The sequence below is a fragment of the Phyllobates terribilis genome, unplaced genomic scaffold, assembly GCF_046119375.1.
Source record: "Phyllobates terribilis strain yellow unplaced genomic scaffold, ASM4611937v1 Scaffold_5__5_contigs__length_657084704, whole genome shotgun sequence".
Classification (NCBI taxonomy): Eukaryota; Metazoa; Chordata; class Amphibia; order Anura; family Dendrobatidae; genus Phyllobates; species Phyllobates terribilis.
The window spans coordinates 602,334,674-602,353,981 of NW_027362765.1; the positions used below are offsets into that span (position 1 = coordinate 602,334,674).

Genomic DNA, 19,308 nt, shown 5'->3' on the forward strand with positions numbered 1-19,308 from the left:
GGGCCTATTTATTTCTCAAATAAAATGTCAGATATGTCACTAGTTTTATGTTGCCCTTTTTTCTTTGACTTTTATAATTAAAAATAATAAAAAAAAAATCAATGATTACAATTTTGGGACCTGCTCGATGTTTTTAAAAGACTCTCCAGACGGGCTGGTGCAGTACTGGGCCGCATGTAGCTCCCTGGGTGCAGTACGGGGCCACACGTAGCTCCCTGGGTGCCGTACAGGGCCGCATGTAGCTCCCTGGGTGCAGTACATGCATGCAGACACCAGCAGGCACGCGCACATAAAATCATGCACATGCAGTTGCACACGTAGTCATGTATAAACATGCAGACTTGCACTTATACGGGTCGCAGAAATGTGCACATACACACAGACACATATCCAATACACATTACAGGCCTAAACATATTTGAAGATATGCAGAAAAATACATATAAACAGACATATCACACATACATAGATAAACACAATTATACATGCACACAGACACACAGGGGGTACATTGGGAAGCAGTCACTCACCATCCCCCTGCTTGTCCCCTCTGGTGGTAAGCACGCAGCAGTGCAGGCCGGGCACACACTGTGTGATGTCATTTCAGTAGACACGGCCGCGAAAAGGGCCGTGTCTGCTATCTGTGGATAGCTGATGGGGGAGTGGCCTAGGAGCTGATGTGGGAGCGGCCTATGAGCTGCTGGGGGAGCGGCCAAGGGCTCTCTGGGCTGGGAAAGTGGCCTAGGTGCTGCTGGGGGAGCAGTCAAGGGCTTCCCTGGCCCAGCCCGCCCCTCCTGAGTTGCCGGGATATATGTGCCACATCGGCTGCACGGCACATAAAACATTATAATTAGGGCAATCTGGTCATGGGTCCCCCCGGAGCCTCGGGCCCCGGGCTGTAGCCCAGATTGCCCTCATTATAATCCGCCTATGACTGTATATAATAATCTTTTTTAGCCCATCACTAACTGAAAATGTTTTTTGGTATGTGATTATAATGAGACAGCATCCTTAATTCGTATTCCTGTTGTCCCACTCTTCATATTCAAACAGACCTTCTATTACTGTGCCGATGGAATTAGCATCTTTTACCATTTTTTTCACTAGGAGTTTTCTCTAGCATTAAAGGCCTAGTTGAGGCGTGGGACAAATGTCTGCAGTCACACTATGTAACTGCAGACTAGTCAATCATGACAGTGTGCTTGGTGCACAATGTAAGCATTCCCTTGTATTTTCTAAATTTTAGACAAAAGAGTGCATACTTTAACTATTCATAGTAAGCAGCGCTAAATCGATATTTAATTAAAGTGAATTTGACTGTGAATAAAATACAATAACTAGTTTATCTTTATCTTTCCTTTATATTATTTATTATATATATTGCTTTAATAGTATTCATTTACCTCCCTCCCATTGATGTTAAATAAGAATATTGCAAAGGCCAGCCATAAATATTTTTATTAACGATTTTTTTTTATGGATTATCCTTGAACATCAGATTTAATTTGGTAGCTAAACAGCAAAAATAAGCTAATCTATCAATAACTGCAATGTCCATGGGCCTACAAGTCGTGTAGCAAAATAGGGTTATTTTCCTTGATGATTATTTTCAATCATGAGATCATTGATGGACCTCTGAGATGTGACTGAAAGGCCTCATTCAGATATTCATTTTTTTCTCACATGTGAAAAAAACAGACTGATTTTCAACAGTTTTTCGGTTTCAGATTTCATAAGTGTCTGGTCAGTGTGTTAGTTTTTGTCATCATTGCCAAAGAAATAAAGCTTTTCCCGTGCAGCACATGGATAATACATGGGTGGCATCCTTGTGCTGTCTGTCATTTTCCACCGAAATGCAGAAGCCTGACCATTTCGCAAACAGCTGTTGCATGACTTTTATGCTTCTTTCTTTCAACTTTCTTCTCCTTTGTCTTAATTTTTTCAGTGAGATTCTAATTAAAATGATCATTACATGTACAGAAAACTCATTGTGACATTGTTACTGTATTGAGTAGTAATATTCATTCTGTGTGCTAATTTCATCATATTTCCAAACTGGCACAATTGCAAATATTCCCGACTAGGAGATTTTCTGTTTTTCTTTCCCTTCCTTTCAACCTACATCCATGACTGTCATAGAAAATAGGTGTCATAGAAAATATTAATAATCTCTGAAGTCACTCACATCCCCCATCCCTCCTTTTTCCTGACACACAGAGTGCAGTACCACACAATAACTAACAGGCTCAAGTCTCTTAGATGTGAACCATCTTAGTTAAAATGTATGAAGTCCTTTTGATGCCCAGATAACTGAAAGAAGATGCCTTTTGTGAGAAAGACAGAGCGATTTAAAATAGACAGGAGAACTATTTTCCAAGAGTTGGACAACAAAAAGGGGAAATGTGTTCATGTGACGTCAAGTTCTGGCTGCAGCCGGCCGTGACCCAGTGACGAGCTCCCCGCTGACTGATGGGCTGTGGGAGAGGTTTCACCGCGTGTCACAGCCCAGCATCCACCGCTCGCTTTCTCTCTCATTCATTGGGAAAGCGCGCGGTGGATGCTAGACTGTGACGTGCGGGGAAACTTCTCCCACAGCCCATCAATCAGGGGGAGCGCGTCACTGGGTCACGCCCGGCTGCAGCCGGAAATTGGCGTGACATCAGCGGATGTCAGAGCCGGCTGCAGCCGGGGTCACGTGATGCCTGGTGAGCTGTCTGCAATAGCGCCGCTCACAGGCAAGACTCACAACAGAAGGTATTTACAAAACAACTTATTTCCACCATTTAAATACATTGGGGCATTCTCTATAGTAGTGGACAACCTCTTTCATTAGTACTAGATGACTTTTTCCAAGATTGGTCCTTTTCAACAACAGCCTTCTGTCATTGATGAAAAGCAGTGCTGGAAAAATCTATAAAATGTCATGAGTTACTGACTGTGTTTAGTAGCACATATAAACATTTGAATAGTGCTTGTTTCTTGTCAAGTTGTGAAATAGCTTTTGAAGATTTTAGTCTCTATATAGAAGTCATTAGACAAAGCTAAAATCTAAACAAAACATGTAAATCGGAATCATACGTGTGATACTTTACAATGACTGTCAAATTATTCTGCGCTTATTCACTTGATATTTAAGCATTCAGTTATTACCATCACTGCAGCCAAAGGATAGGACTACAATGTAGTTTTATTTGTGTGTCCTTCTTGATAATCCTTAAGTTACAGAGCTGCGTCCTACAGATGGTAGATTGCGATAAGACTAAAGATACCATTTATCTGCCTGATAAACATCTCCATGCGTTGATTGCATTTCCAAGTCACCCACTGAAAGAAATCTCTTAATAATAAATGACATCTTGGATGGAAGTGTGTAATAAAATAAAAGACTTGCCCTCCGGATATTGAGAAGGCCACAGTAATTGTTACTTCTTATTTGTGTCCTTAAAGGGCATATTATATTGTGTTCTGTCTGTATGATTGTCAGCTGTTCCCTTTAACCAGGCCTGGCGTTAGGGCAGGGCAGACTAGGCATCTGCCTAGGGCCCCCACTCCTTTGGGGGACCCAAGCGCCTACAGCAGGAGCTTCACTGATAATAGCTTTATCAGTGAAGCTTCCGATGTCGAGACTGGTTCAGGACCTGTATTGACATCATGATCATGTGACCATGAAGTCACTACAGGCCTTGCAGTCTGAAGAGCTTCAGGACCTTTGGTGAAGGTGTTGCATTGAAAGATGAGCAGTGGAGGACAGGAGCACCGGCCACTGAACCTCACCCATAAGAGTGATAGAAGTGCTCATTGGCCAGTGCTCTTGTTCTCCTGAACAGAGCCTGAGGGGGAAGAGGAGCCAGAGACCCGGCACCTACCGAGCTGAGCTGCCAGATAAGTTCTGTGTCCACCTTTGTGCTGTGCTGCTCCTGTCAGCCTCCTCCTGATCCTGTCAGCCTCCCCCTGCTCCTGTCAGCCTCCTCCTGTTCCTGCCGGCCTCCTCCTGTTCCTGTCAGCCTCCTCCTGCTTCTACCAGCCACCTCCGCCAGCAGTCTCAGCAGAGGAGAGGGCAGGGAGGTGTCTGCTGGGAGCAGGAGAAGCTGCAGCTCATTCCCTTGAGCATAAAGCATTGTGTGTATGTGAGGTGTGTGTAGTGTGTGCTGTCTGTGAGAGATTTGTATGTGTTTATATGAACGTTTGTTGTCCTGCATACATGTGCTGTGTGTAATGTGTGTATCTACTGAGCATTTGTTGTGCAGCATGTGTGGGCCATGTACGCGTGTGTGCCGCGTACGCGTGTGTGCCATGTACGCGTGTGTGCCTTGTACGCGTGTGCGCCGTGTACACTTGTGGGCCGCGTACGTGTGTGGGCCGTGTACTTGTGTATAGTGTGTGCCCTGTGCGTGTATGGGCCATGTACGTGTGTGGGCCGTGTACGTGTGTGGGCCGTGTACATGTGTGAGCCGTGTACATGTGTGGGCCGTGTACGTATGTGAGCCGTGTACATGTGTGGGCCGTGTACGTGTGTATAGTGTGTGCCCTGTACGTATATGGGCCATGTACATGTGTGGGCCGTGTACGTGTGTGGGCCGTGTACGTGTGTGGGCCATGTACATGTGTGGGCCGTGTACGTGTGTGGGCCGTGTACGTGTGTGGGCAGTGTACGTGTGTGTGTATAGTGTGTGCCCTGTACGTGTGTGGGCCATGTACGTGTATGGGCCGTGTACATGTGTGGGCCATGTACGTGTGTGGGCCGTGTACGTGTGTGGGCCGTGTACGTGTGGGCCGTGTACGTGTGTGGGCCATGTACGTGTGTGGGCCATGTACGTGTGTGGGCCGTGTATGTGTGTGGGCCGTGTACGTGTGTGGGCCGTGTACATGTGTGGGCCGTGTACGTGTGTGGGCCGTGTACGTGTGTGGGCCATGTACATGTGTGGGCCGTGTACGTGTGTGGGCCGTGTACGTGTGTGGGCCGTGTACGTGTGTGGGCAGTGTACGTGTGTGTGTATAGTGTGTGCCCTGTACGTGTGTGGGCCATGTACGTGTATGGGCCGTGTACATGTGTGGGCCATGTACGTGTGTGGGCCGTGTACGTGTGTGGGCCGTGTACGTGTGGGCCGTGTACGTGTGTGGGCCATGTACGTGTGTGGGCCATGTACGTGTGTGGGCCGTGTATGTGTGTGGGCCGTGTACGTGTGTGGGCCGTGTACATGTGTGGGCCGTGTACGTGTGTGGGCCGTGTACGTGTGTGGGCCATGTACATGTGTGGGCCGTGTACGTGTGTGGGCCGTGTACGTGTGTGGGCAGTGTACGTGTGTGTGTATAGTGTGTGCCCTGTACGTGTGTGGGCCATGTACGTGTGTGGGCCGTGTACATGTGTGGGCCGTGTACGTGTGTGGGCCGTGTACGTGTGTGGGCCATGTACATGTGTGGGCCGTGTACGTGTGTGGGCCGTGTACGTGTGTGGGCAGTGTACGTGTGTGTGTATAGTGTGTGCCCTGTACATGTGTGGGCCATGTACGTGTGTGGGCCGTGTACGTGTGTGGGCCGTGTACGTGTGGGCCGTGTACGTGTGTGGGCCATGTACGTGTGTGGGCCGTGTATGTGTGTGGGCTGTGTACGTGTGTGGGCCGTGTACATGTGTGGGCCGTGTACGTGTGTGGGCCATGTACGTGTGTGGGCCGTGTACGTGTGTGGGCCGTGTACATGTGTGTGTGTGTATAAGTGTGTATGTTCATATATTTTATTGCAGTATTCTAACTTGTATATACTGTATGTTAATAGTATATGTAGATGGTCGGGTATAGACACACAGTGGCAGTATGTGATACACAGTGTATGTGATCAACATTTATAAATCCCGGCAGTGCAGACGAGAGCTCATAGGTGTAAACATGTTGGCAGTCGTCCAACAAATGAGCAAAATGCTGCTCATTCATCGAGTGATTGGATTGTTTATGGCAGAACAAAATCATTGTTCTCAGCAGCACATCGCCCGGTGAAAACTGCAGATGTGCTGCTGATAACATGATATGTATGGGGACAGATTTATCTGTTAGTGATTGTTCTGTGCTCATCTTCTTCCTCAGCCGGTGTACAGAGGACGGGAAACAAGCGTCGAACGACTTCAATATTATCGATCAATCTGGTTTAATGGCCTGAACGCAGCATATGTAAATACAACCAAAATGTTTGAGTGTGATGGTGCACAATGTGAGCATTTAGGGCCACACATTAAATTTTTACCTAGGGCACCACTTTGCCTAAATCCGGTGCTGCCTTTAACGTTGCATGTGCTTCATACTATTTCAGTACATATGATTCCTCCATGGGTCTGTTTACATGGACCAACTGGTAACATAGTAACATAGTAACATAGTTTTAAAGGTTGAAGGAAGACTAAGTCCATCTAGTTCAACCCATAACCTAACATGTTGATCCAGAGGAAGGCAAAAAACCCCATGTGGCCAACTCTAAGCTCCACATTGGGGGAAAAAATTCCTTCCCGACTCCATACGACAATCAGACTAGTTCCCTGGATCAACGCCCTATCAAGGAATCTAGTATATATAACCTGTAATATTATACTTTTCAAGAAAGGCATCCATGCCCTTCTTAAATTTTAGTAGTGAATCACTCATTACAACATCATGCGGCAGAGAGTTCCATAGTCTCACTGCTCTTACAGTAAAGAATCTGCGTCTGTGATTATGATTAAACCTTTTTCCTCCAGACGTAGAAGATGCCCCCTTGTTCCCGTCTCTGGCCTCAGAGTAAAAAGATCAGTAGAAAGGTCTTTGTACTGTCCCCTCATATACTTGTACATAGTAATAAGATCACCCCTAAGCCTTCTTTTTTCCACAGTAAATAACTCCAAGTGTAATAACCTGTCTTGGTATTTCAGACCCCCCAGTCCTCTAATAACCTTGGTCGCTCTTCTCTGCTGGCACAATACGACCGCTGAGTGGTACATTTTTACTGATCGGCTGCCATTTAAATGCCTGTGCGCACAGGCAGACCAAAGTAAAGGATGCGCCCTGAGCGATCTATACTAGATCTACACTAGATCACTCAGTGCACATTGGCTGCCATGATTCTCAGCAGTAGAGTCCAGTTTATACAGAACGATGCACTGCTGAGAACAATGATCTTTTATGCTGCAGCCTGCAGAAAAGATCATTTCACCCAATGAACAAATGTTTTGCTTGTTCATCAGGTGAGCAGCAGCCTGTTTACTTGGCAAGATAATTGTGAAACAAGTGGTTTTAACAAAGCTAAGCTCATTCACTATTATCTTGTAGTGTAAATGCCACTTAAGACCTCATTCAGACATCTGTGATTTCTCTTGTACGTAAAAACACGGACCGTTGTCAATCAGTGTTTTAGCTCCGCGTTTCATCAGTGTTTTTTCAGTGTCACTTTTTACCATTAGCGTTTCATCAGTATTTTTCACTTACCAAAAAATAAATAAATTACAAAGCTTTTACTATCCATTACAATGTTAATTCAGGACAGCACACAGACTTTACACTGATGTCAATACATCAGGCAATTTGAACAGACATTGTAAGGACATTGACTGCATAAGAGGGAGATCTGCTGTCTCTATTGTTATATTATGTGATCAGTATATATCACAGCATTCAAGGGGTTAAACAGAGATTTCTTTTCTCTGGAGTTCTGTGGCTATGTTACATGCTACAAATGTAACAATCTAGTTGGAAAAATGTTTCAATTTTTTTTTAATATTGTCTAGGAGCTGCATATAAAATGAATAATCACTACTGAGATTTCACTTAAATTTTTTTGCATTTATGGTAAAAAAAAAAGCTTTACCTGTGAAGCCATTCAAGTCACTAAAGGAGAACTGGAAGATGCTAATTAAAACCCATCTAATTTTGGTTCAAAATTAGACCTGATGGAATTTTGTGAAATTCAAATTTGCTAGCTTTGATGAATTTTGCTTTTGCTGCGAATCTCACATGTTGCTAAGCCTGGCACAAATGACAAAGTTAGAGGTAGGTGGAAGGTCCTTAAAGATGACTTCAGGGAATTAGGCTGCAAGCTCAAAGCAAGGACCTCCAAGGTAGTATTCTCTGAAATACTGCCTGTACCACGTGCCACACCAGAGAGGCAACGGGAGATTAGGGAGATAAATAATGGCTCAGGAATTGGTGTAGGAAGGAGGGGTTTGGGTTCATGGAGAACTGGGCCGACTTCTCAGTTGGCTACAGGTTCTAGGCTAGGGACGGGCTGCACCTCAATGGGGAGGGTGCAGCTGTGCTGGGGGAGAAAATGGCTAGAAGGTTGGAGGAGTGTTTAAACTAGGGATTGGGGGGGTATTCATTTTATAGGTGGGGAAGATAGTGCACATGTGGGGGTGGGGTTAGAACAGTCAATATAGTAAGATGGAATAAAGGTACAGAGATATACATAAAATGTACACTAATGCCAGAAGCCTCACACACAAAATGGAGGAATTAGAATTAATTTTGTTGGAAAATAATTATGACATGGTGGGGATATATGAGACATGGCTGGATGAGAGCCATGACTGGGCAGTTAATTTACAGGGCTATAGTCTGTTCAGAAATGACCATACGAACAAGCGAGGGGGTGGGGGTGTGTGTTTATATGTAAAATCATCCTTAAAACCCATCTTGTGTGAGAATATATGTCAATCTAATGAAAATGTAGAGTCCCTGTGGGTGGAGATAAGGGGAGGGGGAAAAAATAATAAATTACTGATAGGGGTTTGTTATAAGTCTCCAAAAATAATGAAAGCAGCGAAGAATATCCTCATAAAGCAAATAGATGAAGCAGCGACTCAAGGAGAAGTCATTTTTACGGGAGACTTCAACTGCCCTGAAATACATTGGGGAACAGAAACCTGTAGTTCCAGCAAAGGTAATAGGTTTTTGACAATCACCTTTCACAACTGGTTCAGGACCCAACAAGAAGGGGGACACTGCTAGATCTAATATTAACCAACAGGCCAAACCGCATATCAAATATACGAGTTGGGGGTCACTTGGGTAATAGTGATCACAAAATAATATGTTTTCATGTATCCTTTAATAAGATGTGTAGTAGAGGGGTTACAAGGACACTAAACTTCAGGAAGGCAAATTTCCAACGGTTGAGAGATGATCTTAGTGCAATAAACTGGGACGATATCCTGAGACATAAAACTACACAAAGCAAATGGGAGACATTTATTAGCATCCTGAATAGGACCTGTGCACAATATATACCCTATGGGAATAAACTTGCTAGAAATATGAGGAAACCACTATGGCTAAATAGAGCTGTAAGGGGCGCAATAAGTGACAAAAAGAAAGCATTTAGAGAACTAAAGCTAGTAGGTAGTGACGAGGCATTAAATAAATATAGAAAATTAAATAAATTCTGTAAAAACCAAATCAAGACAGCAAAGATTGAGACAGAGAGACTCATTGCCAGAGACAGTAAAAATAATCCCAAAATATTACTTAAGTACATAAATAGTAGAAACTAAAAAATGATAGTGTTGGCCTCCTTAAAAATAGTCTGGGTGAAATGGTGAATGAGGATGAGGAAAAAGCCAATATGCTAAATGATTTTTTTTCAACCGTATTTACACAAGAAAATCGCATCACAGAAAACATGATCGGTGATAACAAAAATTCTCCATTAAATGTCACTTGCTTAACCCAGCAGGAAAATCACTAAAGTTGACAAATCCTGGGCCCGGATGGTATACACCCAGGAGTACTGCAGGAATTAAGTAAAGTCATAGATAGACCATTATTTTTAATCTTTAAAGATTCCATAATAACAGGGTCTGTACCACAGGACTGGCGTATAGCAAATGTGGTGCCAATAATCAAAAAGGGGACAAAAACTGAACTTGGAAATTATAGGCCAGTAAGCTTAACCTCTACTGTGGGTAAAATCCTGGAGGGTTTCCTAAGAGATGCTATACTAGAGTATCTGAAGAAGAATAACCTCATGACCCAATATCAACATGGGTTTACGAGGGACCGTTCCTGTCAAACTAATCTGATCAGCTTTTATGAAGATGTAATTTCCGGACTGGACCAAGGGAATGCAGTGAATGTTGTGTATATGGACTTTTCAAAAGATTTGGCACGGATCCATACAAAAGGTTGATACATAAAATGAGAACAATGGGGATAGGGGAAAATATATGTAAGTGGGTTAAGAACTGGCTCAGTGATAGGAAACAAAGGGTGGTTATTAATGGAACACACTCAGACTGGGTCACAGTTAGCAGTGAGGTACCACAGGGGTCAGTATTGGGCCCGCTTCTTTTTAACATATTTCTTAATGACCTTTTAGGGGACATACAGAGTAGTATTTCAATATTTGCAGATGACACTAAACTCTGCAGGATAATCAATACAGTGGAGGATGATTTTGTATTACAGGAGGATCTATGTAAACTAGAAGTTTGGGCTGATAAATGGCAAATGAGCTTTAATGGGGATAAATGTAAGGTAATGCACTTGGGCAGAGGAAATGTATAATTATATGCTTAATTGTAAAACACTTGGCAAAACTGTCACTGAAAAAGACCTGGGTGTATTGGTGGACGATAAACTCATGTTTGGTGGCCAGTGTCAGGCAGCTGCTGCAAAGGCAAATAAAATAATGGGAAGCATTAAAAGAGGCATAGATGCTCATGAGGAGAACATAATTTTTCCTCTATACAAGTCACTAGTGCGACCACACTTAGAATACTGTGTACAGTTCTGGTCTCCGGTGTATAAGAAAGACATAGCTGAACTAGAGCGGGTGCAGAGAAGAGCGACCAAGGTTATTAGAGGACTGGGGGGTCTGCAATACCAAGACAGGTTATTACACTAGGGGTTATTTAGTTTGGAAAAACAAAGGCTTAGGGGTGATCTTATTACTATGTACAAATATATGAGGGGACAGTACGAAGACCTTTCTACTGATCTTTTTACTCTGAGGCCTGAGACGGGGACAAGGGGGCATCTTCTACGTCTGGGGGAAAGAAGGTTTAATGATAATCACAGACGCGGATTCTTTACTGTAAAAGCAGTGAGACTATGGAACTCTGCCGAATAATGTTGTCATGAGTGATTCACTACTAAAATTTAAGAAGGGCATGGATACCTTTCTTGAAAAGTATAATATTACAGGTTATATATTCTAGATTCCTTGATAGGGCATTGATCCAGGGAACTAGTCTGATTGCCGTATGTAGAGTCAGGAAGGAATTTTTTCCCCAATGTGGAGCTTCGTGTCTGCCACATGTTTTTTTTTGCCTTCCTCTGGATCAATATGTTAGGCTATGGGTTGAACTAGATGGACTTAGTCTTCCTTCAACCTTAAAAACTATGTTACTATAATCGAAATTCCCAACTGCAGTTCATTGGGAACTATGAATTTGGCGGTTTGATGCACAGTAGCAACTAGTCCGCTATATGACTTTTGTCATTGATGCTTTCAAGCTGTAAAAGCACTTGCCAGCCTTTTGCCTTACATGAACGAAAACAATGAGGGCGTTGTGTGGAATCAGTGATCTGCCCTGTTGGTAGAGTGGTATCTGTTGAGCAGGATGTGGAGAAGGTGTAGGAGACAAATAACTGCTGCCTGGTGGTGGAAACAGACAAAGCTCCCAGTCATGGAGTGCACCGCTAACACTCAAAACATTCACCCACTGAGCTGTGAAACTCATGTATTGTCCCTGTCCATAGTTGCTGCTCCCGGTGCCTATGATGCAATACACTTATGAGATCAAAGTCAAGTCGGGAAAAGCAGCCACGTTCTCCTGCATGTGAGAGCACAGAGAGAGTACCCCTTCCTGCGACAAACAATGGCGGCTGGTTATAGTCCAGTGGGGCTGAGCACACCTCATCATTTCTCTAAATGAGGCTGACTCCACTAGGTGTTATGACAACGAATGCGGTGCTCAGGTTTCTACTTCGATTAGTTTGGACCACGAGTCCCTTCCTCGAGCACACTATATTTAAAAGGACAGTTCTGCTAGTCTTTCTCCTTCATCTTATTTTCTCCAGAGAGCTAAAGAATCATCTGCTGGCAACATGAAAAAGAGATCCCTTATATGAGATGCCTGCACGTCCGATTCGCCAGAGCTTACAGGCGCTATTGAGCCTCCTCCACCAACAGCAGAAGTGGCATCACCTGCTCTACAGCCGTCCACAGAACAATCACATTTTGGCCAAGAGGATCTTTTAGCCGCTAGTCGCTTCTGCTGTGTAATGCCCAGGCCAACACTCTCCTCCTCTGGTGAAATAACCTCTTCGACACCCCTATTTAGTTCCTTGGTCTTGTCCACCACAGAACCATCATCATGGTCTCATTGTCAGATGTAACATCATCCTGCTGTGACTGACACTCAAAGTCAAGTCGAACTAGCAGCCATGTTCTCCTGCACGAGCGAGTTTCCCTGACTGACATATGTTCCATTACACCCTCCACTTTCTCCCCACTAAGATACTTGCCAGAGGCAAAGCATGGCAAGTGTGACCTGGGTTTGACACTACTAATATATCATGATGGCTTGGTGCTGCTGGTGCAAGAGGGTCACAGTTTTTTTTCTTTTCTCTCATACATTTTGGGCTTGAGTACATTTTTTACCACACTTATCCAAGGCTGGAAAAATATGGAATCAATTAGAAATGCTAGATTAAATACATGTGATGGCTAAAAAAGACTATGCAACACTTGCCTGCCCGTAATTTCGGTGTGGCCTGTGTGTGTCTCCAATTTGACAATTTGAACAGGTATACAACAACTACAAATAACTAAAGTTATTATTATAAATTCATATGTGGGTGACCGCCCATAAAATATATGAAAAACAATAGAAAAAATTGAATGAACGACCTAATAGTCAATAACAATATTCTTTATTACTGCATAAATATAAAAAAAAAGACTGCCAGAAGAATAAAATTACATAAAAAAAGGGGGAAGCAGGAAAATCACAGGGAAATGTATATAAATAGTGGGTCTAATAAATTGGTATTATCTTCAGACTGACATATAAACAGCACAGGTTAAATGTAAAAATGAGGTAACACAGATATCTTTACAGGATTGTCACGTGTCCAAGTGGACTTAGAAGACATATCACCATATATACATACCAAAAAAAGACGACATAACAAAATATGCCATGAGTTAGAAGCAAGGGTCCCAAGTGCGGCCACAGCCCATTGTATTGTTGTGGCGTGTACGGTTTGCTAAACTGGAATAGTAAAACTGGTGCGCAAAAATTTAAATGTGTTTTTTTTAAAGATTTTAAGACCCTAAATTTGCTGCTGCTTTCCCTATCCAAATCTTTGATAGTTTCTCTTAAAGGGCTGTGCTAGACCATGGGATAGCTGAAAGGTATTATAGGGAAGCCCATGCCACGTCTGACTTCATGTGAGACTGCTCTCTCTTCTGAAATGTGTGAAATGGCACTGGAATTTTTTTTATGCCATGCAATGTCCTTTCTTTTTGAGTCTCTCTGTTTAGTTTCTTTTGACAATATTTCCTGTCATTTTGGTTATTAGAAAGGCAATGGGTCTTATATTAAGGGCTCGCTCACACCTGCGTAAAAAATTGGACGAGTGCAATGCGAGAAAAAAAGGTATTGCATTTGGGCCAATGTTATTCAATGATGAAGAGCAGATCTATGTATTTTTTCTCAGCTGTATTCGCCATGAGAAAAAAATTGCAACATGCTGCGATTTCACTCTGAAATCTGATGGATGTGAGAAAAAAATCGGATGCCATATGGACCATCAGAGGGCCATCAGATTTTTACAGATACATTACAATTCTGTAGCATAAAATACTGTAAATGGTCCTGTAAAAGATTAATAGCTGCCGAGTGAAAAAACAGATTGCACACGTATGAAGAGTGAGAAAAAAAGTGTACCACTTTTCTGGATGAGAATGAAACAGATTTTTTATACACTAGTGTGAGCGAACCCTTAAGGGAATAAAAAGAACTTGCCACATCATTCATGCTGTCCGAGGCACAGGCAGAATAAATCAGAGACCGACTCCTGCATTATAAACTGATACTGCAGAATTTCAGAGAAAAAAATATAGTTGAAAGTGCGGCCAGGGACATAATAACATAGTAACATAGTAACGTAGGTTGAATAAAGACCTAGGTCCATCAGGTTCAACCTTTCTCCTCCAATTGTACATTTTGTCAAATTTAACTATAACCCACAATGTTATGTGTATCAAGGAAATCATCCAGCCCTGTTTTTGAAAGCTGTTATAGTGTCTGCCATTACTAGGTGACTAGTCCAAGAGGTATGTCCTTTCCAGCTCTATCTGCCCATTTTGCTAGACTTACAGGTCTCTCTTTATGCGTCCACAGGGACAGACCTATCAGTATAGCTGAGCGAAGGGGAACATGCCTCTTGGACTAGTCAACTTGTTCTTGGCCATGTAACATCTTCTCTTTAAAGCATAGGTATCTAGATTTTATTGTGGTACAATTGTTCCGAAAATGACAGATAAGATACAATTATTTTATGGCATTCAATGTCCCTATGATGTCAAGAAGGATGCTAAGTACAGAAACTTAATCTGTGCTCATGGTGAATCTTGTCTTACATGTGGTATCAACCTTCGGCTCATGATAAAATTGACATATATATTTATATGACTTCTTTGTTGTAAACATTGAAATGCATGTTTGACTTAGGGTGCTTTCACATTGTGTTCAGGCTCCCGTTTGGTGGCCCCCGTCGGGGCTTATGTCCGAACCCCCCCGTTAACCACTATTCAGACGTATATGCCGATGCAGCCATAGACTATAATTGTGCCAGGAGAGCAAACATGCTCCTACTGGAGTCGGACACTCATACACAGTCTACTAAGTCTGAGTGTCCACCTCCAGTAGGCGTACACGTTCAAAAATGATGAACAGCATAGCGCACGTTCTCCGGTACCATTATAGTTTACGGCCGCCCCAAATGGGTGCCTGAACACGATGTGAAAGCACCCTTAGACATTATTCTTATTATTTAAATCTAATGAATACTAACACTGCTGTTCTTTTTTGGCACAGGTAGTTACTGTCTTTGCTCTGAGCATTGGGGCCCTGGTGATATATTTCATTGACTCATCCAAGTAAGTGACTATGTTTGAAGAATACTGTAATTGTTTGTCCTGTTAGATAGAGGAATAGCAAGAGGACTTATAATTCACCACCATGTGATACTGCACATGGACTGGCCTGGATTTACATTTCAGATGGACTCTAACAGTCTCATTAAAATATTTTAATTATTTTGACTCCATCCAAATATCCATTATATTAAATGGCAGTTATAATGGTTACCTCCTCCAACACGTCACTCATGCATCCCCATAATACTCTTCCTGAAAATGTTAATGTGACATTTCTCTGCTTCAAGAAAAGAACAGATGAAAGTGCTCTTAGCATTATAATTACCTGCTTATCAATATTATTTTCTGTCCCCACCATGTCACACTGTGTCTCGCTGCTGTAAACCAACTTGGAGCCTTATGGTTTCTCTGGCCATAATTATCTGTTCAGGTTGCTTGGAATTCTAGTTTGCTATTGGCCTTTCTTTAAGTTAACTGCTTCAGTTTAAGGTTATGTGCACACGTTGAGTATTTTGTGTGCAGAAATCTCTGCACCATTTCTGCATCTCTTGGCAGCCTCAAAAACGTGCGTTTTTGCCTGCGTTTTTTCAGTGTATTCAACGGGTGAAAAACGCACAGAGAATTGACATGCTGCAGATTATTTTCTGCACCAAATCTGCAAGTCAGAAAAACTTAACATGTGCATGATAGTTCAGGTTTCTCATGCACTTTGCTGGCATCAGGTTTCGCTAGCAAATCTCCATGGAAAAATGCACCAAATCTACAACGTGTACTCACAGCCTTAAATCAAGAAATAACAAATCTGTGAAGGCATATCATACAAAATACCTAAGTTCCAATCAGCAATGTGAGCTAATTTAGTATTGTATTCACATTCACATTATAGCTATCATTCTTCCGAAAATGACATAGCAATAACTAGTTCTTGTAAAAGACAAATATTATACCAAATTTCAGATCTAAAAATTGTTTAACCTGCTTTATAGTGTTCTCCTAATATTGCAGTAGACCATAAATCCTGTTATTCAACAATGGAGAAATCATTTGTCATTTAAACAATTTCCATCCTAACAAGATTTTACATCATGTAAATGTTTTTCTTTCAGCCATAAATGCTGTTACACCATTATTTTATATTACTGTTCAGTTGGTGGAATTAACTGGTATGAGTATCCTCCTAACTCATTAGTTAAGTTGATACTGCCAGTTTCTATAGGAAAGTACCATGTTAATTAGTCTTCTGAAGGCTTCATTCAACTTCCTTTGGGGGCTATGTGTTGGGTCTGTTATGGTCAGTGGCAGGTATTGTGGCTTCTAAAAAATAGTGTCAAGGATACACAGCTGTGGAAGTCGCGCAGATCCCCCCACTGTTCCCTTTTTGTCTGGGGAAAGCAAGTCCATTGCCTCTAATCGAAACTAATAGTGACCGTATGGTATGTACACCTCCGGTTCCTACACATGGAATATATGTATACACTCCCCTTATGGTCACTGCCAGATCTGAAATAAGAAAAGAAATTACTCACTGCCACCACCAATCGCTTGTACAGACCGATTGGACACCCGTTACAAGTTGCGTATGGCTTTTATATTTAATCCAGAAAGATAGGCAGTGTTTATACAAAATATACAAGATGATACAAAATGGGAACTAAACAATATGATATTATAGTTACATAGGTTGAAAAAAGACCTAGGTCAAGTTCAACCTTTCTTCACCAATCATACAATATACACTGCTCAAAAAAATAAAGGGAACACTCAAATAACACATCCTAGAACTGAATGAATGAAATATTCTCATTGAATACTTTGTTCTGTACAAAGTTGAATGTGCTGACAACAAAATCACACAAAAATCATCAATGGAAATAACATTTATTAACCAATGGAGGCCTGGATTTGGAGTCACCCCCAAAATTAAAGTGGAAAAACACACTACAGGCGGATCCAGCTTTGATGTAATGTCCTTAAAACAAGTCAAAATGAGGCTCAGTATTGTGTGTGGCCTCCACATGCCTGTATGACCTCCCTACAATGCCTGGGCATGCTCCTGATGAGGTTGCGGATGGTCTCCTGTGGGATCTCCTCCCAGACCTGGACTAAAGCAGCCGCCAACTCCTGAACAGTCTGTGGTGCAACGTGACCTTGGTGGATGGAGCAAGACATGATGTCCCAGATGTGCTCAATCGGATTCAGGTCTGGGGAACGGGCGGACCAGTCCATAGCTTCAATGCCTTCATCTTGCAGGAACTGCTGACACACTCCAGCCACATGAGGTCTGGCATTGTCCTGCATTAGGAGGAACCCAGGTCCAACCACACCAGCATATGGTCTCAAAAGGGGTCTGAGGATCTCATCTCAGTACCTAATGCCAGTCAGGCTACCTCTGACGAGCACATGGAGGGCTGTGTGGCCCTCCAAAGAAATGCCACCCCACACCATTACTGACCCACTGCCAAATCGGTCATGCTGAAGGATGTTGCAGGCAGCAGCTCGCTCTCCACGGCGTCTCCAGACTCTGTCACGTCTGTCACATGTGCTCAGTGTGACCCTGCATTCATCTGTGAAGAGCACAGGGCGCCAGTGGCGACTTTGCCAATCCTGGTGTTCTCTGGCAAATGCCAAGCGTCCTGCACGGTGTTGGGCTGTGAGCACAACCCCCATCTGTGGACATAGGGCCCTCATAACACCCTCATGGAGTCAGTTTCTAACCATTTGTGCAGACACATGCACATTTGTGGCCTGCTGGAGGTCATTTTGCAAGGCTCTAGCAGTTCTCCTCCTGTTCCTCCTTGCACAAAGGTGGAGGTAGCGGTCCTGCTGCTGGGTTGTTGCCCTCCTACGGCCCCATCCACATCTCCTTGTGTATCGACCTGTCTCCTGGTAGCGCCTCCAGCCTCTGGACACTACTCTGACAGACACAGCAAACCTTCTTGCCACAGCTTGCATTGATGTACCGTCCTGGATGAGCTGCACTACCTGAGCAACTTCTGTGGGTTGTAGAGTCCGTCTCATGCTACCACGAGTGTGAAAGCACAACCAGCATTCCAAAGTGACCAAAACATCAGCCAGAAAGCATTGGTACTGAGATGTGGTCTGTGGTCCCCACCTGCAGAACCGCTCCTTTATTGAGGGTGTCTTGATAATTGGCAATAATTTCCATCTATTGTCTATTCCATTTGCACAACAGCATGTGAAATTGATTCACAATCAGTGTTACTTCCTAAGTGGACAGTTTTATTTCACAGAAGTTTGATTTACTTGGAGTTATATTCTGTTGTTTAAGTGTTCCCTTTATTTTTTTGAGCAGTGTATATACAATTACATAAAATAAAAAGGGAAAACAAAAAAACTTACTAAATACTGGTCACAGAAATGGCTCAGAGCTTAGCAAAGGGAAGCATTTTGATTGAGAAAAATGGACAGAACCTCCACAGCGAACTATGTCTTTTGAGTACTGACAATTGATCCAAGCACAGTTTCTGTTTATTATTAACTCCTAAGTTACGCCCACACACCTCCCCTTGATGACCTCATGTGGGGTCTGTTTGTGGGATGTTCTCATCCCTTCAGGATTTTAAGAGAAACATTGTCTTCATATTTTTTAGCATGATTTTACCATTACATAGAGACCAAATCTGACGGGTATAGCATCATCTATCAGCCCGTTATTCAATTGGAGGGATTCTCATGGCCCTACAGGGATGTGAGTGAATGCGTCACGTCCGTCCGTCCCTTCTTTATGACACTGAAAACTATATCCCATAAATATTGGATCGATACAAACATCAATATTCCTATCTGGACCCCTGGAGCCGAAGTGACAATGAAAGATGTTTTGATGAATGGAAGCTCATCCTGGCGGGGGAATAGTTCTCTTCCTCTCGTCTTCAATGGTATTGTTTCCGGTAGTTGGCTCTGGATGTGGACGCCAACAGTTTGGACTGTCCTCCACAATTATTGAACTTGGTTTCCGAGCAGCTGAACCCTTGATTAAGGCGTCCTTCTCAGGCAGTACATGGGCAGCATATTGGTCATTCTGACAACTTTGGGACAATTTGAAGTTGGTTTAAATTGGGCCAGGGGATTCATCAGAATATGGATCGCCTATTTTATAAATTTATTTGGTCTGGTGATTTGTGGGACTTACAGCAAGGGAATGTCGGGTCCCTGGGTATCAGT

General features: G+C 42.9%; 1 protein-coding gene across 21 annotated transcripts in view; it reads left to right on the plus strand.

Annotated features, from left to right (window-relative positions):
* Positions 1-19,308, plus strand: part of KCNMA1 (potassium calcium-activated channel subfamily M alpha 1) — a 731,255-nt gene that overhangs the window by 253,179 nt on the left and 458,768 nt on the right. For all 21 annotated transcript variants that reach the window (XM_073686045.1, XM_073686039.1, XM_073686043.1 and 18 more), the window contains exon 3: positions 15,062-15,123. In XM_073686045.1, the coding sequence (XP_073542146.1) occupies positions 15,062-15,123 (62 nt within the window). The remainder of the gene's footprint in view (positions 1-15,061; positions 15,124-19,308) is intronic.